General features: G+C 41.7%; 3 gene segments (V, D, J or C); all 3 read right to left on the reverse strand.

Annotated features, from left to right (window-relative positions):
- Positions 1 to 2,504: 2,504 nt before the first annotated feature.
- On the reverse strand, positions 2,505 to 3,084 carry LOC124991217 (probable non-functional T cell receptor beta variable 23-1). The segment is given in 2 exon segments: positions 2,505 to 2,830; positions 2,944 to 3,084. Coding segments are annotated over 2 exon segments (375 nt in total).
- Positions 3,085 to 9,395: 6,311 nt separating this feature from the next.
- LOC124991218 (T cell receptor beta variable 20-1-like) lies at positions 9,396 to 12,163 on the reverse strand. The segment is given in 3 exon segments: positions 9,396 to 9,495; positions 11,477 to 11,813; positions 12,121 to 12,163. Coding segments are annotated over 3 exon segments (477 nt in total).
- A 3,298-nt stretch (positions 12,164 to 15,461) lies between these two features.
- Positions 15,462 to 16,389, reverse strand: LOC124991219 (T cell receptor beta variable 20-1-like). The segment is given in 2 exon segments: positions 15,462 to 16,033; positions 16,341 to 16,389. Coding segments are annotated over 2 exon segments (612 nt in total).
- Between the last annotated feature and the right edge of the window lie 2,293 nt (positions 16,390 to 18,682).

The following is an 18,682-nucleotide window of genomic DNA, read 5'->3' on the forward strand; positions in this document are numbered from 1 at the left end:
ACGTCCTCCTCCCAATTTTCATCTGATTGTCCCAAAGACCACTGAAACCTTTTTGTCTCAGCTGGGAATTGCCAATGTCAACAGGATCCAGTATTATCTGAACTTGTGGCTTTTGTAAAGGACCAATGTTATATGAAGACAATTCAAAAATTGCATGGATTCCCTGTCTGCTGATGACAATCCAATATTTCTCTCAAGCTTCTTCTCTTTTAAGCAATAGCCCACAAGAGACTTCCACACTTGTATCAATGGAACCAGAAACTCAACTTGTTCAAAAACGCCATTCTATCTTCTCAAATTTGTTCCATTTAACTCATATCATTGATCACTTTCCTCCTCTTTCCTGATTGTTCTCCCAAGTGTTGCTTTCTTTAATATGCTTTTGCAGAAATTGTTTTCTGCCCAGCATGTCCTGCTTACAACCAGATACATCTGGTGAAGCTCATATGTGGCCTTCCTCCTCTCAGCTTCCTCTGATCCATTGAGACAGAACAGAGCATGTCCTCCCCTGAGTTCCCAAAGAATTTCTGATTACAGTACTATTTCATATTATATTACATTCTATTCTATTCCGTTCCATTATAACTATTTACTTTTTTTAGTAGATTGCTAATCCCTTGGAGAGAGAATTGGTTTTCTATTCAATTTTGTATCTTTGGTGTTGGGAAAGTAGCAGAACATAGTAAAATCTTAAGAGAAAGCATAGATAAATCCAAAGGAAAAGTTGAAAAACTTAAGGCACAAGGAGCAAAGTATATTCTCCAGGACTGATCTCATGAGCGCTAGATTAGTAGTATGTAGAGATATGTGGATATTCATGTTTACAGCAGCACAATTCACAATAGCTAAGTTGTGGAACCAGCCCAGGTGTCCAACAACAGATGAATGGATGAAAATAATGGTGTATATATATATATATATATATATATATATAGGCAATGGAGATTTATTCAGCCACAAAGAAGAATGAAGTTATGTCATTTGCAGAAAAATGGGTATAACTTGAGAGCATATGTTAAGCAAAATAAACCAGATTAAAAAAAAAAATCAAGGGTCATATTTTTTTTCCCCTCCTGTATGGAAGCTGAAGGGAAAAAAAGAGAAAAAGGGGTGGGAGATCTCCTATAGAAGGGAGACCAGGAGAGTAGAGGAAGGAAGTCAGGGGGAAGGAGAAGAGGGTAAGGGGAAGTACTGGGGAAAGAAAGTGACCAAATTATTTTGCATGCATATATGAATATGTCCCAATGGATACCACCATTATATATTTATTATGCTATATAATTATCATGCACCAATAAAATTAATTAATAACAAAAGAATTCAAGGGTGCAGGGAATAACACTTGTCAGAACAAAATTTAAAAAATATGTTAGGGGTAGGAGCACAGGTTTGTGCTCGGAGGCCCAAGGGGGCATACTACTGTGAGGCACTGCCAGATCAGATATAGATCTGTTGGTTGGTGTGGGCCAATCTCACCATATGAGATAACAGCCCCTCTCCTCTCAAGAGACACCAGAGCCTTCAATTATGTCTCCTCTTTGAATACCTTTTTAATTAACTTTTTATTTGTTCTAGTTTGTTGTACTTGACAGTAGAATGCATTTATACATTTTGATAGATAATACATAAATGGAGTGTAATCTCATTTTTCTGATTATACATGTTTTTCAACTATTAAAAAATATAAATAAACCAGTCTCAGACCTTGCCCTGAGTCCTATGGGTACCAGAACATGGCATTGTATCTCAAATTCTGTTTGCAGTCCAGTTTCACATGGGCTCACATATGGTTGCTGTTAGTTACCAATTGCTGGAAAAAATAGTTTTACGTAATATGCTGAGGAATAGTTACTGATGGAGGAATGTAAAAATTAACATGAAGTATGCTGATGTGAACTCTTGGTGGAAAATATTTTAATAAATAAATTCCTTATGAGTGTTGAAATACATTCATAGCTATTTTATTAAAATAAGTTCAGAAAAAAAATTAACAAAGTTTGGGGTAGAAGACCTATGTAATAAAAACTGTAAAACAATGCTGAAAGAGACTAACAAAGGCATTAATGAAGAGACATTGGGTATTTGGGGGCAGGTGAAGAGGCTCTGCATCTTGATTGTCAGTGTTTACATGGGTGCAAAAATTTATCAGAATTTATTGAAATATTGCATGTACTTACACCTCTATAAAGTTGTTTTTTTAAAATTGCACATTTAGTTTTCCAGAGGACGGGAGTTGCCGAGAGTTTCTGGGAGGTTCCTCTGGCAGGGCAGCTGTGGGGAGCAGTCACATAACCCACACTGGAGAACCTGGGTCCCTTCGTGCTTCCCTGGCCCTTTCCTGGGTTTCTGTCCCCACAGCTCTGTGAAGTGCCACTTTGGCTCACCTCGAGTCACACTTACGATGAGTTCCTTCTGCCTTATGCTTTTTACAGCCTGGTTTCTGTTGGTTCTCAACAGCCTATGCACCACTTGTTTCTTGAGCAGGTCCCTAAGGGGTTTGTGTTCTAAGAAAAGCCACCGTTCAGCACTGTGGACTGGCTGCTGGCACACAAGTACAGAGCAGAGTCGGAGAGCTCCGTGGACTGGATGTCTATGCTACAGGGCAAGTTTTTGGGGCATTTGGCTGAAAATCGCTCATTGATCATTTCTGTTTTCTCCATGATTTCTTCATTCTGAAAGTAAACCAAAAACTTGAGCTCTTCTCCCAGCTTCTTATGATACCAATAAACATAACTGTGCCCTTTTTTAGGGACGCAATCCATCTTTGCTTTCTGTTCCTTTCCTTTGACCAGATGTCTCGGGCTTTGGATGACCTCAGTGTCCATGGTCCCTGTGGAGGAAAGAGCAGAAGCTGGAGAACAAAGTTCAGAAGGGAGCCTGATATTTCAGCCACAAGAGAAAGTTCTGAAACTGGAATCCAACCAGTTGGGAACAGGGACTTACCGGCTCCCCAGAAAAACAAAGCCACACAGCAGAGAAGTCTAAGCCACATGGTTGGATCAGAGAGACAGAAGTGGCAGGTGACCTTTTCTGCAAGGCTACTTCACCTCCCTTCAGCAACCGCCTTGTAATGTGACCATTTCCACAGCTTCAAGTCACTCAGCACGTGGGATGAGACATTTCATAGGATGTGGGAGGGCGGGCTTGGTTGTCCCTTGCCAGTGTGAGTTTTAGGCAGTTCTTATTTTCTTCTTCTGTGACTGACTACTATTCTATTCTTTTAATAAAATGTTACATACCATTTATTTGTTTGCTTTTTGAACTTGTCAATTTCCCTCTGCCCTGTTCCCTTCCATCCTAGGTAGGGTCACTACTCTCTTACAGCAATTAGTTTCTGCCACATTTATCTCGTAGCAGCTACTTTAAGGAGTTAACTGCCTGTAACAAATATGCAATACACATTGAGAGATAATAAAACCAATTCCCTTGCTGGAACCAGGCAGCTTAAGAGACAGATTTTGGCTGAGAATTTTCCAGCCATGTCCGGGTAGCTGTAACTTACTTGGTTTCCATTATAGTTCTTAGCATTTATGTGCAAATTATGTATTATTTGATGATGTATGTCTTTTAAATCTCAGGGGAGTCATTCTGTTTATAGTTTCATGTGACATTAGTTTGTCATTCTAACTCATGTTGACATACAATTCTAGACAATTCGTTTTCACCACTATTTAGTATTCCATGATATCGACTTTCTGGAATTCCTTATCCATTCTTGAATTAATGCCCACTTCCCCACCACCCTGATTTGTTGTGCTACTGCAATGGTATTGTGTCATTGTACACGTCTCTCCATGCCTAGATCCTAGATTTTCTCTATTCCTGGGAATATAAAGACTGTGTCTTATTTAACATGTCGACTTTACATGACCTGACAAAAAGCTTCCCAACTGATTAAGTCAAGTAAATAATCCCACCAACAGTTCCTAAGTGTTTTCAAATGCTCTCTCTATAGGGCTACAAAGACGATTTAGTCTTTTATTTTTGCTTGTCATTTGGGTTAAAGTTGTATCTTACTGTATAATATAGTTTCAGTTTTCACTCTTCTGGTTGCTAAGGAGCATTGTCAGTATTTTCTGTAAACTGTCTTTTGCCTAATTGGCTATTCATTTTGGCCAATTAGCTATTATTTATTTGTAACTGTTCTTTATATGTTCTGGCACCAAACCTTTGTCAGCTCCATGTATTGCTTTTCAATTTGTGGCTTAGTTTCACTCCCTGCATGATGATTTTTGTTCAATTTCTGAATTTAGTTGAATGTACTATTCTTTTCTTTTGGGTGCATTTTTTGTTATTCTTTATAAGGATTTCACCCATAACCCAAGTTCGTGAAGATATACTCCTGTATTATTTACCAAAACTCTTAACAGTTTAAATTTTGCACTTGAGCATTTAATCCATTTGTAACTTATCTTAGCTCATTCTGTGAGGAAGCCTTTAGTACATTTTTTTTGTGCAAATAACCATTTGTCACAGGATAACTTGGTGTATATTAATCATTCCCTCATATGTCTGCAATGACAACTGTCATATGTCAAATTCCTAAATATGCATGGGACTATTTTTCATCTTACTATTATTTTCCACTTGCCTATTTACTTATGCAATTTTATTATCTTAAATTATAAACTAATTTGATAATTGATAGAGCAAATCACTTCGATTTGTACTTTATCAGTATTATTTTGCTATTCTTGGCTCTTGTTCACTTATATTTTAGATTATTTTTGGCAGATTTTATGAAAAGTATCTTATGGTTTTTTTTTTTTTTTTTTTTTTGCGGTGCTGGGGATCGAACCCAGGGCCTGTGCTTGTAAGGCAAGCACTTTACCAACTGAGCTATCTCCCCAGCCCTATCTTATGGTTTTGATTTGTGTTGTTTTGAATACATAAATGACATTGCAGAAATTGAAACACTTCTCTGTTGGGTTCATTTGCTCATGATCACATTGAATATATCTCCTATTTCAAGATTTTAAAATGCATTCCTTTTTTTAGACTGAAGGAATAATTCATTAATTTATTAAATTAATAATTATTAATTTAATTCACAAAGATCCAGTAGAAAAATTGCTTAAGCCCAAAGGAAACCCCTAGGAAAAAACACCAATAAAACTCAGGAATGATAGCCATCATCCGGGAAGATGTCTTAAAGTGGACTGAGTCCTAAAAGAAGAAAATGATACTTTTTGAATAGTGGACAAAAATATTTGAGTTATAAGAAATAAATGTTCATTGATAAAGGTGTAAAAAGTATCGGTCATTTTGGAATCCACTAACAATGAATAGGAGTTGCTTGAAAGGTACTATTTCCAGGTAGAGAAAAGTGAAGAGAGTGAATTTCCATGTTTCAGGATAAATGAAATGTCCCCAGAAACAAAATATCAGTTGGAGAAAGACGAGATGTTACCAAGTCCAACGCATACAAGAGTCTTTAAGATATAAGGAATTCTTTTCAGAATAGTCTTTTGGAATCCAAAGATGCAATGTAATATTTAGGTCTGAAATCATTTTAACTGGTTGTGAATCTGAAAATAATTTTAGAATTCAAAGTAACTTGATGAAGAAGTTAAGGTCAAATTTGAGACTTATAAATAGCCAATTCAAATTATGAACAACTATAACAACAATGGTCACTGAGTGCATTTATTTTATTTTATTTTTTTAAAAATTTATTTGTGTTTAGATATACATGGCAGTAGAGTGTATTTTGACATCTTAATACATGGAGTATAACTTATTCTTATTAGGATCCCATTCTTGTGGTTGTACATGATGTGGTGGTGTATTCATATACGAATATAGGAGAATTATGACAAATTCTTCTACTTTTTTCCTTTTCCCATCCTCTTCCCTTCCCTTCATCCCCCTTTGTCTACTCCACTCGAATCACGGAACTTCTGTCCCCCATCCCTTATTGTGCATTACCATCCATATATTAGAGAGAACATCAGCCTTTGGTTTTCTGGGATTGGCTTATTTCAATTGGCATGATAGTCTCCAGATCCATCCATTTACCAGCAAAGGTCATAAAGTCATTCTTTATTATGACTGAGTAATATTCCATAAAATGCATTCCTTTAAAATTTAAATAATTGTCTGCACTAAGGTCTTGCTTACCTTTTGATAGATTTGTTCCTGGGGTTTTATACTTGAAGTTACTACTTGTAAATGGTCTCTCTCATATGTTTAAATAATATGTCTTTTAGCAGTTCCTTGTTAGGATTAGAAGGACTTTTTTTTTTTTTTTTTTTTTTTTTTTTTTTTGGCGGTGCTGGGGATTGAACCCAGGGCCTTGTGCTTGTGAGGCAGGCACTCTACTAACTGAGCTATATCCCCAGCCCCCCTTGTTAGGATTAGAAAGAAAACTGACCTTTTAAATTTATTTTGAATTCAGTAAACTTTCTAAATTTAACTAATAATAATGCACTGTTTCTTTGTAGTCTCTGGGTCTTTGGAAACAAACTTGTGATCTAATAATAATTACTTCCTTTTAATTCTCAAGCACACTTTTTTTCCCTATCCTACTGGCTGCAAATGTGCAGTAGAAATGATGGTTTCACTCATTTATGAATGGAACAATTCTAGGTGATGGGTATGCAATAAATGCCTTAGGGATTACTAAATGTAAGATTAAATCCTGCTTCTTAAGGACCAACTGGCCTCTCTGGGTATTCACAAATCATTCTTCCAACTGGTCCTAAGCATCTCACCTGAAGTGTTCTTGGCGTTTAACAACTCTTTCCAGGTGGTGAGCGTCTGTGTCTGGGCATTAAGCTACAAAGGTCTTTTTTTTTTTTTTTTTTTAAACACAGAAAGACCTACATTGCCACCTAGTGGCGAAAGGGACAAACTCAAACTCATCTGATGCTTGCTCCTGGCGGCCTCTGCCCCACCTGAGATGAGTTGGTACCAGCTCCACACCTGGATGTAGCAACATCTCAAGAGCCTAAGGAAGCCAGCAGCCCTGTGTACCGGGACGTGCCTATATTCCACAGGACTGGTACTAGTGATGAGTTACCCGGTCGCACAGTGATTTGTTTAACACTGGCTGAGGTTTATAGGAAGACTTTCTCTTCTCAACCTTCTGTAGCCACCATTTAAGGTGCTGGGCTACTTGAGTCTCTGCCCTAAATTTTCTGCTCTTTGCTTTGCATGCTCCATCAACAAGGGATCTTAGGCACCCTCACGCTTCTAACAGGTCCCAGGCACCTCATCTGAAATGTCCTTGGCAGCTACCGACTCTCTCCTCTCTCCAGGTGAGTGCCTGTGTCTGGGCTTTAGGTGCCAAAGGTTTTTTCTTCAGAAAGACCCACATTGTGCCAAATGTCTTGAATGTTTGCTTCTCCTGCACATCCATTTTCTGAGTTCAGGACGTCCAATGACTTTCTGCACATTTCCAGGTGAATTTCTGCCTCAGAGTTTCCCCCAATTGAGAGTAACGATGATCCCCTTTGCTTTGTCCTCCCAACCCGTCTGCTGCAGGAGTCATCTTCAAGCCCGTCCCCATCTGTTGCTGCTCATATCTCAGCACTTACCAGGTCTTAGGTCAACTTCCTAAAGACCTTTGAAACCCCTCATTTCCCCATATTTCCATCATGACTGTCACCATCTGAGCCACCTCTCCTTTGCTTGGGCTACTGCAAAGGTTAACTCTTTTCTCTGTCATCAACTCTCTCCACACTGCTGGGGGTCAGAATATGTCATTCCAAAATATGTCACTTTTCCATAGATTATTTGAGCTAAAATCACTTAAATAGAAAGAGCAGGTTCAAGATGGGCACTCTGGCCCACATCTTTTTCTTCTTGAAGGCAGAAAGTAAAACCCCCATATGGAAAATGCCCTCTCTGTCCCAGAAGGAAAGTACCTTTCTTATCCTCAAGGACAGGAAGTCAAAGTGCAGGGAAATCTGCCCAAACAACCCTTGTTAGACTCTTCCCAGCTCCCTTGCCATTTCTCCGTGGGATTAACTGCCTGGCCCTAGCCTACCTCCTATCATAGTTCTATGATGTGCTGGTCTGATTCTGTACATAAATGTCCAACTCCAATTGCATACCTGGGTCTTGTTTCCTTTGAAGGATCCCATGTCATATAAAATTTGTATTCAATTCATTTGTTTGCTTTTCTCCTGTTGATCTGTCTTATGCCAGTTTAATTCTCAGGCCAGGTGGAAAAACCTTAAGAGAGTAGAGGCAAAATTCTGCCTTCTCTATACAGTACGCTTCTTCACACTGCTGCCCAGGTTGAACACACCCAGAGATCTGATTACAACAGAGGTCAAGGGTAATGCCCTAGCGACTCCTTACACTTAATGTTAAATTCCTTGCCAATTACCTTGACTTGTAAGGCCGGGAGTGGTCTGAAGTCTTCCCACATCATCCTCACCTTTCCTTACTCTACTCCCACAACATTGATAACTCCTTTCCATCCATTCAAATCTCTACTTTCCTTCCTGCCTGGAACACTTTGCACTGGCTCCTCCATCTTCCTTAAAGTCCCTTCCTTCCATTATCCACAGTCTCTCTTAATTAACTCTAGGTCATCTTGATGTAAAGTGTTTGTGAATAATACTGAATGTTTTTCCCTATTTTTTTTTCTTAAAAAGAGGATAACCACTAAATATACAGTATTAGGGAATGTTTGATCAAGAGTCACCTGCAGTAAATTAGCCACAGTCCACTTATCTTAGGCAAAAAGTGAATTTGATGGTTTTTAAAATGGTATCTGAGAGTAGGTTTCAGATAAAAGACACATATTCATGGGTATTTGAAATTGACTACAGGCAATCAAAAGCAGTCTGATTGCTTTCCATATTCCAATGGAAAAAATGGCAGCAGTGGTTTGAAATCATCAAGTAATTAATCAATCTATCCCCTCTAGGCACCTGAGCTTTATGCACTATTGCAATTGTGCTAAGACTTCGGTCAGTCAGCCCCAGAAATTATTTTTAGCTATTAAATAGCAACGCCAGTTTTCCCACACATATTATGTGTAAGATAAGGTGTTGAGAAAGAAGTATATGCTCAGAACAGAGGTGTGTGTTCAAGGATATGGAGGACCTAAGGAACCCTATCTCCCTCTAAGACTCTGAAATTCTCTACATGACATCTCCATTACTGGAAATCCGGGTGCCTTGTGTGTGTGTGTGTGTGTGTGTGTGTGTGTGGGTGTTGGGAAGGTGGAGATAAGCATCTATCTTATAGATGAACTTGGATTTAAATATAACACAGCCCAGAGACAGAAAATAGAATTAGAGTATGGAAAGAAAGGGCCACACTTAAAAAGAATCGCTTGCTTATGTCATCAAATATTTGGAAGAAATATTGCAGGATTTTATTTTGATGGCTGTCGTCCAAGGAGGACAGAACCCAGTTTGGATGGATTATATTTGAGGCTATTGTCCCATTCCCCTACGCTGATGCATGTGGACAGCCGGCTGGGTCTCTAGCAGTCGGCTGGTACAGGAGGCAGGCTGGGTGGGGCACTCATCCATGCTAATAGACATGGCAACACCCTTAAGCTTAGCGTAGAGTGGGGAGTAACTGCGTGTGGCAGGCATGTCACCACTTTCTCACTGTATTTCAGGCCAGAGCCTTAAGCTCATGTCTTTCCTGTGCCCGTAGTGAAGCAGGCAGCAGAATATTTAGAGCTATTTTACTAGCTCTATTCTTGAAGCTGAAAACACTGGCAGAGTAGGAGGCTACAATTATGGGTTCTTGGTTTCCATGACAATGAACACAGTCTGAGGGGACTGAACCCAGGTGGGGTATTTAATTGGCAATAGCAAAATGGACATTATCATCATGTAGATATGTGATCCATTGCTGAACTGGCTTTGTAAAAATAATTAACTGGGAGGCCATTAGTGGTTAGCAGCTCTGAATTCCTGAGTTCTGAGGTTAGCAAACCAAAACCCAAGTCAGTGTGAAAGGTTGTCACCTACGAAAACAAATCTTCAGCCCAACCAATCAGAAATTGCCAGTTAGACTCTAATGAGGGTCTTTCCACTTTGACCAATCATGGATTTTCTTTGTCTTGATTCTAAGAACAACTTATGGAAGCTCCCTACTGGCTCTTCATGGGTCCCAAGCTACCTGTGATCTAGCACTGCCCAATTTGTGAACTGTTGTCTGGTGAAACGACTCTTCAGAATCTCTCTATGCTCTTATTCTGAAGCAGTCCACATCCTATTCTGTTAAGTCCCGCTTCGGTCAAGGGCATGGTCTTCTCTGCATGCCTTCATTTTCACACTGAGTTCCAGCTCTCTGCTATAAAGGCACTTGAAGGCCTGAGTCTGCAGGTTGGCAGAGCATCCCCTAAGGACCATCCACTTGGTGGTGGCTGAGTCACCATGGTTCTGCTCCCTGCTTCTCACTAGGTAATGATCTTCACCCGCCATTTTCAAGACATCAAATCCCCTGTCACACTTTCACGTGTTTGCTTTTTTCTATTTTATGCATAGAACTTAATTTTAACCTGTGATGAAAATATGCAGCCATTGCTTCTCAATGCATGGTTATTTATTTAAAACTAAACCAAGGGCTTTTGAAACATCTCCCCCTCACCAAACAATGATATACAAGACAGTAGTCACGTGGGTTCCTTGTCCCATCTCTTCACAGGTTTACTGGAAACATTTTCTTCTAATAAATGGTACTGATGTATTTTGCTCATTTTCTATTGGATCATACACATTTGTTGGTCAATGTCTTTTTTTTTTTGTTTTCTCTTAGGAAATGATTTCTACCTTCAATGATCTACTTATCATTTTTCTACCTTCTGACAGAACATTCTAGATCTGTCAGCCATGTAATCTGAAGTCTTGATTACAGGTTTCCCTCTCCTTCTTACACTGTTGAACACAATCTCAAGAACAGCTCAGCAAAACCTTCTCTAGGTGTGTTTCAGTTACACTCTGTACCTGCAGAGGGGGTTTCCCTCCTGTGTGCTCTGTCTCTTCTGCTCCATCATTAACAATACACTAGACACCTCAGCAGTGGTTCCTTCTATGAGTAACTCCTCTGTCTGGTTGCCTCATGATTTCTCTTGATCTTGAGGGTCCAGCATGAAGACAAGACAGTGTTGAATAGTCATTAAGAGCCAGCTACCAAAGGAAACATCATACACATGTGTAGATGACTACAGATGCACTTGTGGGATGCAGATTTGTCAAGAACATATGGACAAAACAGCATAGTCAGGCAGTGACCAAGGTCTTCAAATATTTGGGAAACTTTCCACGTCAGTTGGAACTTTATTGGCTCCACTTTATTCCCATTTTTCTAGGTCTGAAAAAAGTCACCCCTCCACCCACATCCCACAATCGTCCACACCAAAATTCTCTGTCTACTCACACACACATGAGTCCTCCCAGAGATCTCATTCAGAGAAGCTGTGGTTTTCTCTTCCCCAGGCTCCCCCACAGGGCTCCTGGGTCTGAGGGTGGGTGGGGCAGGCTGCTGCAAGCCTTCTTGCCTAGGTCTCTGGCTTACACCCAGCACTGTGTCACTGGCACCACAGAAGTAGAAGCCACTGTCTTCAGAATGTGCACTGGTCACCATCAGAGATGCAAAGGTGCTGTTTGGGTGACTGACAGAAAACTTGTCCTGGGCAATATCTTGTTCCCAGGTGACATCAGAGCCTTGATTAGAAGTTGCCATGAGCACAAAGCTCTCTTTCGGGAACTGGCGGTACCAAAACACAGTTTGGAACTGGATGCCCACAGAGCGACACTCGATCTTCACAGAGGTCCCACTCTTACAGATGGCCCTCCTTGGATGTTGAGAGACATGAGCACCAAGCCCAGAGCCTGCTGAAACACAGGGACAGAGGAGGCCAGCAGGACCAGAGTCAGGCAGGACCCAGAACACTCAGCTCTCCCACCACCTCTCTCCCAGCCCCAGGAAAATCCTTTCCTCTCCCCAGGCATCCTCTCAGACTTCCTGGGACCATACTCCCTGCCTCCCCTACCTGCTGCCTCACCCTGTGCACTTCAGACAGCCTGGACACACCCTCTCACTTTCATAGGCACAAACATTCCACAATGCCTGGCCACCACCTCACTCACACCAGCACACACACACACAAGCCCACACTCCCAGGGAGGAGAAGGCTCTTACTGGGCCCCAGAAGCAGCAGAAGCAGCAGCATCTTCATCATTGACCTCACTCCACATTCTCTGGAGAGGTCTGACCATGTGTCCCCTCCTTCCTTTCCCCAGCGTTGGAGGATGGGAGCCTGAACACAGGATCCTGGGGTGCTCTCATCTGCCCCCTGCTGGTGGTCCTTGCCAGTGATCCAGGATGCCTCCCCATCACATGTATAGAAGGTGCTCTATACCTGAACACTGGGGTGATTAATGAGTTTCTTATGTGACAAAGAACATACATTCGGGTAATAAATGCATTTTACCCAATCCTCAGATTCTTTGTTCTATTTTCAAAGTCATTGTCCCTGGACACCTCAGGGCTGTTAATCACTGGACTGACACTGCCAGGGCATCACCTGGGCTGGAGGCCGGCTGCTTCTTTTTAACCAAGCTGAAGGCACTTGTTACCTTCCAAGAGCTCTTTCCCTCATGACTATCTCATGACAATTCCCCTCACATTTCAGTGAATTTCATTCTAAAATATTACTGGTTTACCTTTATATCTTTGTGTATGGACAGTTATGATGGTAATTTATTTATCATCATTTTACTGTAATGGAGGTCACACTAGTACTGGTGAATGAAAGTGGATTCTAGGTAGTTTAAGGAACTCTTTCGATTCAAACATGTTTTCCTAGTTGTTTTAATGTTGAGAAAGTTTAGCCATTTTATAAACAAAGCAAAGCAAAACAAAACAAAACAATCATTAGAGTTGATAGGATTTTCCCACAGCACCACACTTTCATTTTGAGAAAGGCCTACTGGTTGAGCTTCCACTTAATGTTAGTAACAGTTCTCTGGATTGGGCAGTTTAAAAAGTTTGAATTCAGACCTGAACCATCAAATTATATTTGTGACATAAAGAAAAAGATTTTCACCATGGGGATTGAACTCAGGGCAGTTGGCCACTGAGCCACATCCCGAGCCCTATTTTGTATTTTATTTAGAGACAGGGTCTCACTTTGTTGCTTAACATCTTGCTTTTACTGAGTCTGGCATTGAACTCAAGATCCTCCTGCCTCAGCCTCTTGAGCAGCAGGAATTACAGGCATGGGTGACCATGTCCATCTGTGAAAAAACATTTTTGTCTTAATAATATAACTATTGCGTTCCATCAGTGTTAATGTACCTGCTAAAGGGCATCTGCATTTTCTTTTCCTTTCCTGTTTGGCTGGGCTTCTTGGAAAGGGGCCACCTCACAATGTAACTACTTCTGCAATGAGTTCCTATCAACTAACTGGGAACAAGCTTTGTGCTTTGTCTGGGGTGAAGAGGTTGGAAGCTCCCTGGAGCAGAGCAAAATCTTCCTGTTCGTTTTGAGAAGCACTTGCTGTGGTGATTTGTTACCTTGTCAATCTAGCTAAGCAGGAAATACATTTCTGAGAATTTCCTTTTTGATATGCATGGTTCTGGGTTGGCTTAGAGTTGATCATAGGGAGAAAAAACGCATAAAAGTATCAAGGGAAATAAAATGTTTGCCATTTTTCTGAAAACATCATTGATCTGAAACTGTGCAAAAGAAGATCAGAGGTGCTGGACTTGGTGTTATGGCCCTTGCCTAGTACACGTGGAGTCCTGAGTTTGATTTCCAACACCGAGAAAAAGAAAATCAGAAGAAAACAGAGTGTCAGAGGTTCATGAGTGTGCTGATCTTTCCCTACTCCACATGCTGCTGTCCATGCTGACCACCAGCACGCTAACAAATGGGACCCTAAACCTCCCTGTAAACTTACAGTCCAGTGGGTACAAAGAACCAGTCACCTTCCATGGATTCCAGCACTAGCCCCTTTCATGGTCCATGAAATATTTGGGGGTACTTAACTTATCCCAAACTTCAGTTGGTGCCCCATCGTCAGAGCTAGTTAGAAATTTTTTCTAAGTAGTTTTGGACCTATCCTAACCTAGCATCTCCCCAAGTTGTGTCAGGCCTAATTCCTATCATAAACTTTTTATTCCTTCCTCCTCCTACTAATTTTGTGTCATTATTGACACTGCCGTACATGATATGGATTAGTCATGGCCCAAGAAAAACATGGTCAACAGCCAGTTCATTATCTGTTCTTATTTTTAGAGTATTTTAATATCACTTCGTTTTGTAATTTTTGTTCTTATTATCCACAGGATAAGTTTTCTTGATGTCTGGGGACTTCAGTATCCACAAGAACCACTGGGTAAGCAGCCAGAAGTTAGCGTCAGAGCTTGGGATCACAGGACTGTGGCACAAGAGGAGCCTGGGTACTGGGTTCTGATAGCACTCAGCAGGTTCTACATCTTTGCCCAGGACATATCTGCTGCCAGGAGCCAAAGGGCATGCAGCCAAGAACAGTGTTCCACAGGGCAGGGGTGAAGGGGGATAGACCATCTTTCTGCTCTAAGCGGGTGCATGCTGCAGATATGCTTGAGGAAAATGGCCAGAGCCGATGGTGATAAACATGGTAGACATGAACATGATGGTAAGCATTCCCTGTTGTATGGTGGTGGCTGAGCCACTGTCACCTGGTTCTGTTCCTGGTTCTAACTAGGAAGTGCTCTTCATCCTCCATTTTCAATACCTCAAATTCCCTATTACCCTTTCATGGAATGAGTTTTCTTTCATGTAATGGGTTTTCTTTCTCTCTTTTATGCATAGAACATAATCAGTCTCAACCTGTGAATCATAACATGCAGGCTTTGCTTATCAATGCATGTTATTTACCTAAGACTAAACTATGGAATTTGAAATAACTTCCCCTCCACAAATAATGATACGCAAGAAAGACGTTATGTGGTTCCCTTGTCCCATCACTTCAGAGATTTACCAGACACATTTTTTCTTCTATTATAAGGATGCTAATGGAATTTGCTCCTTTTCTATTGGTTCATGCAGATTTGTTGTCATCTCTTAGGAAATGATTTTTCCAAAGTCCGTCCTTCAGTGTTCCAATTATCTTCTACCTTCTGACAGAGCTTTCTAGATCTGTCAACCATGTCATCTGAAGACTTCCCTACAGGCTTCCTCTGCCTTCTCTCACGTATGTCAAAAAAAGCTCATCAAAACCTTCTCTAGGTGTGTTTCAGTTACACTCTGTACCTGCAGTTAGGGTTCCCTCCTGTGATGCTTCATGACTTCTCTCAATCTTGTGGGTCCAGCATGGTGACAAGACAGAGGTAAACAGTCATAGAGAGCCAGCTGCCAAAGGAAACACAGAAATGTACAGCAATGTGTAGATGTCTACAGATGTAGATGTGGGATTACATAAAGATTTATCAAGAATCTATGGGCAACATGTCAGAGTCAGGCAGTGATCCAGGATTCAAAAAATGGGAAACTTCTCATGTCAGTTGGAACTTTATTGGTTCCACTTTATTCCCATTTTTCTGTATCTGCAAAAACTCACCCCCCCCCATTCCCACAATCGTCCACACCCAAATTCTCTGGCTACTCACACACACATGAGTACTCCCAGAGGTCTCATTGAGAGAAGCTGTGGTTTTCTCTGCCCAGGCTCCTCCCACAGGGCTCCTGGGTCTGAGGGTGGGCGGGGCAGGCTGCTGCAAGCCTTCTTGCCTAGGTCTCTGGCTTCCACCCAGCACTGTGTCACTGGCACCACAGAAGTAGAAGCCGCTGTCTTCAGAAAGTGCACCCGTCACCATCAGAGATGCAAAGGTGCTGTTTGGGTGACTGACAGAAAACTTGTCCTGGGCAATATCTTGTTCCCAGGTGACATCAGAGCCTGGATTAGAAGTTGCCATGAGCACAAAGCTCTCTTTCGGGAACTGGCGGTACCAATACACATTTATGGCCTGGATGCCCACAGAGCGACACTCGATCTTCACAGAGGTCCCACTCTTGCAGATGGCCCTCCTTGGATGTTGAGAGACATGAGCACCAAGCCCAGAGCCTGCTGAAACACAGGGACAGAGGAGGCCAGCAGGACCAGAGTCAGGCAGGACCCAGAACACTCAGCTCTCCCACCACCTTTCTCCCAGCCCCAGGGAAATCCTTTCCTCTCCCCAGGCATCCTCTCAGACTCCCTGGGACCATACTCCCTGCCTCCCTTACCTGCTGCCTCACCCTGTGCACTTCAGACAGCCTGGACACACCCTCTCACTTTCATAGGCACAAACATTCCACAATGCCTGGCCACCACCTCACTCACACCAGCACACACACACACAAGCCCACACTCCCAGGGAGGAGAAGGCTCTTACTGGGCCCCAGAAGCAGCAGAAGCAGCAGCATCTTCAGCATTGACCTCACACCACCTTCTCTGGAGTGGTCTGACCATGTGTCCCCTCCTTCCTTTTCCCAGCCCTGGAGGATGGGTGCCTGAACACAGGATCCTGGGATGCTCTCATCTGCCCCCTGCTGGTGGTCCTTGCCAGTGATCCAGGATGCCTCCCCATCACATGTATAGAAGGTGCTCTGAGACCTGAACACTGGGGTGATTAATGAGTTTCTCATATGGCAAAGGACATGCATTCGGGAAGTAAATTCATTTTACTTAGTTCTTAACTTCTTCGTTCTATTTTCAAAGTCATTGTTCCTGGACACCTCAGAGCTGTTAATCACTGGACTGCAGGCTGACACTGCCTTGTGAATCCACAGTGCCCAGGGCATCACCTGGGCTGGAGGCTGGGTGCTTCTTCATAACCAAGCTGAAGGCACTTCTTTCCTTCCAAGACCTCCTCCCCTCATGATCATCTCATGACAGTTGCCCTTACGTGGCAGTGGACTTGATTCTAAAATATTACTGATTTACCTTGTATGTCCTCATGTATGGACAGTTTAACATTAATTTATTTATCATCATTTTACTGAAATTGTGGTCATACTAGGTACTGGTGAGCGGACATGGATTCTAGGTCTTAAGGAACTCTTTCTGTGTGAATATGCTGGGCTACATATTTTAAGGGACTAGTTTTGAAGAAGTCTAGCAACTACTAAAAAATCAAAAGAAAACATGTAAATAAAAACAATTTAAAGGTTTTTCTCAAGCACCACACTTTCATTTTGATAGCAGGCTACTAGTTGTACTTCCATTTAACATTTAGTTATAGTTCCCTGGAGCAGGGAGCTTAAAAAGGTGGAATTAAGCTTTGAAACTTCAAGTTATATTTGTGACATAGTGGATATAGTGAAAAAGATTTTTGTCATAAATACACAACTATAACATTGCATCAGTGTTCCTGTATGTGGAAGGGCATCTGCATGATCCTGTAACTTCATTTTCCCTTCCTGGTTGGCTGGGCCTGTTGGAATCTGGCCACCTCACAATGTAACTGCTTCTGCAATGTGTACCTAAGGAGTTCTTGCTATGGATGGCTGGGGGCTCAGCTTTGTGCTTTGTCTGGAGAGAAGAGACTAGAAGGCCCCTGGATCAGAGCAAAAACCTCCTGTTCATTTTGAGAAGCACTCTCTGTTGGGTTTTGTTACCATGTCAACCTAACTAATCAGGAAATACAGTTCTGAGAATTTTCTTTGTGGTAGGTGTGGTTCTGGGTTGGCTTAGAGTTGATCACAGAAAGAAGAAATGCATAAAAGTGTCAAGGGAAAATAAAATGTCTGCCATTTTTCTGAAATTATCATTGATACGAAGCTGTGCAAAAGAAGATCAGAGGTGCTGGACTCAGAATTATAGCTCCTGCCAAGTACACATGAAGCCCTGGGGTTGATTCCCACCACTGAGAAAAAAAAAAGAGAGAGAGAGAGAGAGAGAGAGAGAGAGAGGAGAACAGAATATCCGTGGTTCTTATGTGTGCTGATCTTTCCCTGCTCCACATTCTGATCACCAGCTGCGTTGACCAACTGGACCCCCAGCCCCAATAGTCTCCTGGAGAACTCACATGGCAGTAGAAATAGATATCCAACCACCTTCCATGGATTCCAGCCTCCACTTCATTCAAATCTATAACTTGAGTGAAGCTAATTTATCCCAAGCTTCAGTTTTTCCCCATCACTAGAGCTAGTTAGAGATTTTTATTTTAATTAATTTTTTTGAACTTTAGTTACGTAGTTTCTCCCCAGGTTGTGTCTGGTCTGATTCCTATCACATATTTTCATACTGGTTCATTTTTGTGTCATTACTGACACTGCCATGCATAGTACAGATCAGCCACAGGCCAAACCAAACATATTGTCAATAGCCAGTTTGTTATCAGTACTTATTTTTAGAGGATTTCAATGTCAGTTTGTTTTGCACTTTTTTGTTCTTTCTATCCCTGTGATGACATTTCCTGAAGTCAGGGCATCTTTAGTGTCCACAGGAACTATTGGGTAAGAGTCAGAGCTCTGGGATCACTGAGGGTGGATCCTGATACTGGGGTCTGATAGCCCCTAACAGTTCTACGACTTTGCACAGGACACATCTGCTGCCAGGAACCTAAGGCCATGAAGTCAAGAATCGTGTTCCAAGGGCAGAGGTAAAGGGTCATGCATCATCTTTCTGCTCTGATCTGGTACATGCTACAGATTTGCTTGAGGGAAATAGTAATGGTGGATGAGAGTAAGTGTCCCCTATGGATAGTCCACTCAGTGGTGGCTGAGCCAACTC

The sequence above is a fragment of the Sciurus carolinensis genome, chromosome 8 (assembly GCF_902686445.1).
Source record: "Sciurus carolinensis chromosome 8, mSciCar1.2, whole genome shotgun sequence".
Lineage (NCBI taxonomy): Eukaryota > Metazoa > Chordata > Mammalia > Rodentia > Sciuridae > Sciurus > Sciurus carolinensis.